Source organism: Bos mutus, chromosome 13, assembly GCF_027580195.1.
Source record: "Bos mutus isolate GX-2022 chromosome 13, NWIPB_WYAK_1.1, whole genome shotgun sequence".
Taxonomy (NCBI): Eukaryota; Metazoa; Chordata; class Mammalia; order Artiodactyla; family Bovidae; genus Bos; species Bos mutus.
In genome coordinates, this window is record NC_091629.1 from 49,169,872 (window position 1) to 49,177,953 (window position 8,082).

The 8,082-nt window shown below is 53.1% G+C and overlaps 1 protein-coding gene across 2 annotated transcripts; it reads left to right on the forward strand.

Annotated features, from left to right (window-relative positions):
• Positions 1 to 1,999: 1,999 nt before the first annotated feature.
• SPAG4 (sperm associated antigen 4) lies at positions 2,000 to 6,537 on the forward strand. Of its 2 annotated transcripts, none has more exons than XM_005900030.2 (12): positions 2,000 to 2,309; positions 2,849 to 2,932; positions 3,261 to 3,327; positions 3,512 to 3,573; positions 3,808 to 3,851; positions 4,160 to 4,185; positions 4,314 to 4,422; positions 4,610 to 4,685; positions 4,831 to 4,946; positions 5,512 to 5,679; positions 6,182 to 6,271; positions 6,388 to 6,537. In XM_005900030.2, exons 1-12 carry the CDS (start codon positions 2,000 to 2,002, stop codon positions 6,535 to 6,537), a joined length of 1,302 nt encoding a protein of 433 aa, XP_005900092.2. The 2 variants fall into 2 exon arrangements, with proteins under 2 accessions (XP_005900092.2, XP_005900093.2); XM_005900031.2 differs by having other exon boundaries at positions 2,085 to 2,290; positions 2,828 to 2,932.
• The last annotated feature ends 1,545 nt before the right edge of the window (positions 6,538 to 8,082 follow it).

The window sequence follows — 8,082 nt, forward strand, 5'->3', positions numbered from 1 at the left end:
CATCTAGTCAAGCAAGGTATTTTTGCTTTGTTTTTTTTTTTTCTTTTTTTAAATTTATTTTATTATTATTTTTTGGCTGGATGGGGTCTTAGTTGCAGCACACCAGATCTTTCACTGCAGTTTGTGGGCTTCTCTCTAGTTGGGGTGAGCGGGCTCTGTAGTTGCAGAGTGTAGGTTTAGTTGCCCCACGGCATGTGGGATCTTAGTTCCCTAACCAGGGATTGAACCCATCTCCCCTGCATTGGAAGGTGGATTCTTAACCACTGGGCCACCATGGAAGTCCCTCAAGTGAGTTATTGATGCCTCTGGAAGCTAACACAGGTGGCTCCTCTTTGGGTTGAAACACACCGTGGCAGGTTCCCTGGGCCTCGACCCTTTAAGAACTCCTACATCCACGTCCTAACATTCCAACAAAAATAGGATGTGGTGGAAAGAATACTAAACTCCAGGGCAAGGTTTTGGAATTCCAACTGCTGTCACTTATTGTGTGGTTTCCAGAAAATCCTTTCTCCTCTCTGGGCCTGGTTGCCCACTGTGTAATATGCACAGGATGAACTGCACTGCTTTTCAAAGTGTGGTCAGGATCATACGTGCTTGTTAAAAATGCACATTCTTGCTCCCACTCTAGAAATGCTAACGTAGTATCTTAAGGTGTGGCTGGGACCTAAATTTTCAGAAGCCACTCTGGTACTATTCTGCTGCACAGCAGGAATTTGGGAACATCTGGTCTCTTGACTGTGACTAAGTGTGGTTCCTTTCTGTTCTAGGTGACTCAGATGGTCTGAGTGTCTGTATGGAGATTGTTGTTGTTGTTTAGTCACCCAGTCGTGTCTGACTCTTTGCAACCCCATGGACTGCAGCACGCCAGACCTCCATGTCCCTCACCATCTCCCGAAGTTTGCCAAGTTCTTGTCCATTGCATTGGTGATGCCATCCAGCCATCTCATCCTCTGACGCCCTCTTCTCCTTCTGCCCTCAATCTTTCCCAGCATCAGGGACTTTTCCAATGAGACGGCTGTTCGAATCAGATGACCAAAATACTTCAGCTTCAGCATCAGTTTTTCCAACAAGTATTTAGGGTTGATTTCCCTTAAGATTGACTGGTTTGATCTCCTTGCTGTCCTAGGGACTGTCAGGAGTCTTCAGCATCACAGTTTGAAGGTATCAATTGTATAAAAGAACAAAAAGATATGGTGATTGAGGGGTACTGAATTCCCCAAAGACCCCTGGTGAATATGGGTCCAGAAGAGATCACAGATCCCTGAGGTCAGAGTTCTCTGGCCTGATGACTAGGATGAGAGAAGGAGGAGCCTGAAGTGTTTTTAGAGCAAAAGAGACTAAAAAGACTGTATTGAGAAGTGCCACATGGGGGTGAGCCCTTGCCCCTTCTTAACATCTGTTCCTTCATAGATACATGAGTACCTACCACATGCTACATTTCATGGGGTCACAAAGAGTCAGACACCACTGAGCGACTGATCGACACTACATGCTAGATAGAAACTATCTATCGCGGTGCTGAAAGATACAGTAGTGAACACAACAAAAATCTCTGCCTTCATAAACTTACTGCTCTACTGGGAGTGACACGTAATGAAGAATGAAATAAAACACCTAAGTGCTAAGGGGAAAAACAAAGCAGGAAGGGGACAGAAACTCTTTCATGTTAAGCAGTAGTTTTAGACAGGGTGTTTTGGAAAATGCTGTAATGTCATTGCTTGCTTTAACTTGGGAAAGAATAAGGGAGACTGCCAAGGCTCCCAGGGACGTCACGACTGGCTCTGTGACGCCGGCCAGGGCGTTCCTCGGAGACGGTGGTCTCCTCTATGAAGTCAGCAGCCAGGCCCAGTTACAAAGGAGAGGGTTGCGGCAGGCCACGGGGCCCACCGGCTGCACGCAGGGTTGAGGGGTCCGGGCGGCGCGCACCAGCTGGAGGGCTGAGGGCCTTGGAGGCCACGACGGTGCCTTTGGCGTCGGAAGGCCACAGCCCCGGGTCAGGATGCGGCGAAGCCCCCGCCCGGGTTCAGCCGCGTCCCAGCACAAGCACACGCCCAACTTCTACAGCGACAACAGCAACAGCTCTGTGAGCGTCACCTCGGGGGACAGCTGCGGGCACCGGTCAGCTGGGCCGGGGCCCGGGGAGCCCGAGGGCAGACGAGCCCGGGGCTCGAGCTGCGGTGAGCCCGCCTTGAGCGCTGGAGTGCCCGGAGGAACCACATGGGCTGGAAGCTCTCGGCAGAAGCCGGCGCCTCGGAGCCACAATGGGCAGACCGCCTGTGGCGCGGCAACCGTGAGGGGCGGGGCCTCGGGTGCGGGCGGGTCGAACCCGGGTGAGCGGAGGGAAGGGCTGGGACCTAGAGGGTGGGGTTTGGCGCGGAAGTGGGATAAAACTATCTGGGCACCACCTAGGGGGCGGGGCCTGAAGGGGGCAAAAAAGAGTAGGCAATGAATAAGAGGGTCTTGGTGAGGTGGATGGTCCTGGGAAGGGGCGTGGAAAAGCTTGTGATTGGGCACCGCCTAGGAGGCGTGGCCTCGGTTGTTAGCTTCAGCGGCTACCAGGCAAATAGGGCCGCATCAAGACCTAAAGCTGGGGGCGGCACCACTGTTTGCGGGTTGGGACAACGGCTAGACTGAGCTTCCCGGGGTGGTGGGGGGTGGGGGTGGGGGTGGCCTCAGAGTGCTGCAGGACCCCAGGGTTGTGGATTCTGTGCGGCCAAAACCTGTGAGGCTGCCCTGCTTCTGGGCTAAGAGAACCTGCAGCCAGGTCCTGAGGAAACAGTGGGCCTGCGGTGCACAAGGCCCCAATGGAGCCCTTGGGCTCCCACAGAACCGGCTGGCTCTCCCGCAGTCTCTGAGGAGCAGCTCGACCTTCTCCCGACTCTGGATCTGAGGCAGGAGATGCCTTCCCCGCAAGTGTCCAAGAGCTTCCTGAGTACGGGTCAAGCCAGCCCAGATCCCCTCTGACCCCTCTGGCTCCCTTCTCCGAACTCCATTTCTCACCTCTGAAGCCCTGTTTTCAGTTCTGAGCCCCCGGCCCATGTCTGATTGTCTAGCCCGTTCCCAGAGCCCGACCCACCTTCTCCAAGAATGAGAATCCATTTTCCTTCTCCCCACCTAAGTCTCCTAGCCCACCCCTCTCTTCCTGAGTCCACTTCCTAGGTTTTTCTGAACCTCCAACACCACTCTGTGAGCTCCTCCCCCACCATCTCTTTCCCTCCCTAAGCCTAGTTCCTTCCCTGAGCCCCCTTTCTTCTTCTCAGGCCTACTCTTCCAGGTGCTGAGCGTGTTGTTATCCCTGGTAGGAGACGTGCTGGTCAGTGTGTACAGGTCAGAGGGAGGGAAGGGGGAGCCCCAGGGGCTGCTCTTTGGAGGGGGTGGGGAGCAGGGCCAGACCCAGCTGAGGCTTGAGCCGATTCATACCTGTGTTCACAGGAGCTGGGTCTAGGACCCTGGGGTGGGGGCTGGGGATTCTCTGGGGTCTCCCAGCCTCAGCCTCCCTTCGGTTCCTCAGGGAGGTCTGTTCCATCCGCTTCCTGCTCACGGCTGTGTCACTGCTGAGCCTCTTTCTGGCAGGTGAGAGGGTGATCAGTTCCCAGGGCCCCAGCCCTGGAAGCTTTGAAGCCAAACCTGGTACACTTTCCTTCAGCCCACTCAGTCCCTTCAGAGGCTCACAGTTCTTCACACTCCCCTTCAGAGCCTTCCCTCCTCAGACCGAGCTCCTTCAAGCCTCTTTGCCCCCACTGTCCCCTTTTCGACTGAGAAACCTCCTCCCTTCCCTTCCCCTGAGACCACTCCTTCTTTCTCCAGCACTCTGGTGGGGACTCCTATACCTCGCCCCTCCTTTGGAAAATGTGAGTCGGGGAAACTGTCCTGGGTTTGGATGGTTGGCAGGCTATAAACCTGGAGGTTGTGGGGAGTCCCCTGGGCCACTGGGGAGGGGGACAGTGCCGGAGGCTATCACCCTAAGGAAAGGCTGGCTATAAACAGGAGATTTCTGGGGGATTGTGCGCAGAGGTGCTTGAGGGTCTGTCTTGGAGAGATGCTGGAAGATCAGGAAAAAGGGGTAGGCAGTCCTCAGAGAGAAGGCCTTTTGTATCTGGCCACTCCCACTCTGAGGTGGGAGCTAAGCATTGCTGTTTTTTGTCCCTCCCTCCAATAGGAACCTAAGGAGATGCTGACTTTAAGGTGAAAGAGGGCACTGGGGTGGGGAATTGGGGGCCTCAAAGGTGCTTCTGTTGGGGGTGGGGAGATCCTACGGAAAGTGGCCAGGGGGACAGGGAGCCAACTGCAGCGTGCCAACCTTCTGCCTGCAGCGAATACCACGAGCGCGTGCGCTCCCAGGGGCAGCAGCTGCAGCAGCTCCAGGCTGAACTGGTTAAACTCCACAAGGAGATGTCCAGCGTTCGCGCCGCCAACAGCGAGGTGAGTCCCGCAGACGCAGCCTGCCCTCAGAACCCGGTCCAGGAGCTCGGCAGCTGGGAACCATGCTCCCTCCGCCCTGAGTCTTAAGGCCCTCCAGAGTGTTAAGGCCCGAACCAGAGCCCCGGAGAACCTGTATAAAACCTGCCCGCAAGCCCGCCCCTCCAGGCTCCGCCCTCTCTCTTTTCAGAGAGTGGCCCAACTCGTATTCCAGAGGCTGAGTGAGGACTTTGTGCGGAAACCCGACTATGCGCTGAGTTCTGTCGGTAAGACCCAGGCAGGGACTGAGACTCAGAGACGCAGACAGAACTATGCACAAGATCGGCCCAGACAGACCGACCTCAGACGGACACTGCCTTTGCTGTGGGTCTGGCCTGAGAGCCCCTGACTAGTTGCTTCTTCCTGTTCTAGGAGCCTCCATCGACCTAGAGAAGACATCCCAGGACTATGAGGATGCGAACACTGCCTACTTCTGGAATCGCTTCAGCTTCTGGAACTACGCGCGACCGCCCACGGTTATCCTGGAGGTGGGCCTGGAACGCAGATCCCAAAAAGGAACCAGGGGCGGATTCTGGAGAAAGGATCCCACAGCTTCCTGGGGTTGGACCTGACTTAGCTGAGGGTGTGGCACCAGGGAGACCCTGCTGGGCATAATTTGGCCGCCCGGAGGCGGAGGCGGGCCTGGCTTGCCTGGGGTGAGACTCTGGGTGAGGTGGAGGACAACATAATACTGGAGAGACCTGGCAGTGCTTCCTGGTGGCTCAGACGGTGAGGAATCTGCCTGCAATGCTGGGTTCGATCCCTGCGTCAGGAAGATCCCATGGAGAAGGGAATGGCTACCCATTCCAGTTTTCTTGCCTGGAGAGTTCCATGGACAGAGGAGCCTGGCGGGCTACTCCATGGGGTCACAAAGAGTCGGACACGACTGAGCAACTAACACTTTCTGGCACTGCTAGGGACCGGAGTCCTGGGTGGGCCCTTGATAGGGTCAAACTGATGGAGGGGCCTACCAGAACAAATGCCCGGGAGGGTGGGGAAGGGCCACAGTTGCTCAGTCCTGTGGTTCTGAAGATCTATCCACCCCCACTGCAGCCAGACGTGTTCCCTGGAAATTGCTGGGCTTTTGAAGGCGACCAGGGCCAGGTGGTGATCCGGTTGCCGGGTCGTGTGCAGCTGAGCGACATCACTCTGCAGCATCCACCGCCCACTGTGGCACACACCCGGGGAGCTAACAGCGCCCCCCGTGACTTTGCAGTCTATGTAAGTGGGGCTGAGGCCAAGGAGGTGGGGGATTTTCCTACAGAGCACAAGGCAGGCATGAAAACTGGGGCTACTGAGTCTTTGCTTGCTCATCCATAAATGGAGATACTACCACTTGCCTCTCAGGGTTGCCATAGGTCTTAAATAACCATACCATACTCAAATATCGGTTATGGTTTATTGAGTCCTTAATCTGTTTTGAGTACTTTACATGGATTATATATCCTTGCATCCACACAACCTATGAAGTGCTATCTCCCCCCTTCATAGATGAGAAAAAGTAATTCTCAGATAGGGGAGGTAACTTGCCCAAGGTCACACAGCTAACAAGTGGTCAGGCTTAAATTTGCAACTTGATTTCTTTGAGCCCAGATTCCACACTCTATCATCCTAACACTGAAAAATAAATGAGAGTGTGCATACAACTACTGAACACAAAGTAGGTTCTCAACACCTCCACTTTCACCTGTCTCTGTTCCTCCACTCATTCTTCACTTATCAGGGCCTCCAAGTTGACGGCGAGACTGAGGTCTTCTTGGGGAAATTTACCTTTGACGTGGAGAAATCTGAGATTCAGACTTTCCACCTACAGGTATGTTGGTCTCTGGGAGGTGAAGGGTCTAAGAGAATGGGACAGTAAGGGAAGATAGGGGAGGAAGGCAGCCCCTTGGGAGAGCAGACACTGGCATCATCCATTTTTCTCTCCAGAATGACCCCCCAGCTGCCTTTCCCAAGGTGAAGATCCAGATTCTAAGCAACTGGGGCCACCCTCGTTTCACATGCTTGTATCGAGTCCGAGCCCATGGTATTCGAACCTCAGAGGGGGCAGGGGACAGTGCCACAGGGGGAGCCCATTAAACATGCTGATTGTTGGAGTAGAGTGGAAGTCTGCTGAAAGAAGCTGATCAGTGCTGGGAGGTCTGTTGTGGGCAGGGAGGCTGGCACTCTAGTTGCCTTTGGTACATAAATGTGGTGGGGGGCGTCTATCAAAGTGCCTTCTTGGAGAAGCCCAGATCAGTACAGCAGCAGCAGTAGTTAGTGTGTGTGGAGTGTTTACCATGCACCTAAGATAGTACTCTGGATGTTACATGCCTTCTCTAACTAATCTTCACAACCACAGAGGGAGAAACCGCTCAGATCAGGAAAGTTGCAAGGTCACACAGCTAGTGAAGACCTGAGCCACAGTGGGACCCTGAGCCTACCTTTCTCTGCTGCTGCTGCTGCTAAGTCGCTTCAGTCGTGTCCGACTCTGTGGGACCCCATAGACGGAAGCCCACCAGGCTCCCCGTCCCTGGGATTCTCCAGGCAAGAACACTGGAGTGGGCTGCCATTTCCTTCTCCAATGCATGAAAGTGAAAAGTGAAAGTGAAGTCGCTCAGTCACGTCTGACTCTTAGCTACCCCGTGGACTGCAGCCTACCAGGCTTTGCCATCCATGGGATTTTCCAGGCAAGAGTGGGGTGCCATGGCCTTCTCCGACCTTTCTCTGGAGGTTGCCTTCTTGCAGAGCCACCAGTCGGCATGAAGCTGTGCTGTGCCCCTCACTTCTCACCCCAACTCTTGCTAGGTGCAGGTGGAGGCAGAACCTTCCCTTTTTTCAGGTAAAATCCTAGGGAGACTTGAGAACCTGTAGGGGGCATTTGAGTCAGAAATGATGCAGGCCTGATTGTCCCTACTCAGGCTGTTTTCACTAAAACTTGAGTGTTCAACTATGCTAGGAACAGTACAGGTGGTAGAGTGTTGACCAGTCCCTGCCCTCCAGAAGCCTGACAGGGAACAGAAGACGCTCCAGAAAATGGGACCATTCATTTATTGATCCAAGAACTCTTCATTCCAAGGGTCAAAAGTAGAATTGGAGGGAAAAAGATGGAGGAGACGCACATCAAAGGAGTAATGAGTTCTACCCGGGCAGAGGGCTCGAAAAGGGGAAGTGTCAAAGAAACACATGCAACATCTTGACTGTTAGGATCCTTTCCCGTGTGTTCATGTTTTGGAAGAATCTACAGACTATCAACAGTGCTGTACCTCTAGGAAGTGGAATGCAAGAGTATGTGTGAGGATGGAACATGTATCCCTTTAAGTTTGGGGATTATTACTTTTGTAATTTGAAGACAGAGGGAAAAGAATCTATTGAGTACTCTTAAAAGTCTCAAGTTTTCTAACTAATGAACTAATACAACTTTTCTGGAGGGGGCATTTTCACAATAGGTGCTGAAAAGTCTTAACTTTTTTATACTTTTTAATCACAGCAATTCCATTTCTAAGAATGGATCCAAAGGATACACAGATATAATCTAAGTTACTACTTTAAGGATGTCGAACACACTATTGTTTATAAAGGAAAAAATGGAAATAGTATCTAAGAAGATAAAGTACACTATAAAAATAATATGTAGCCAATAGA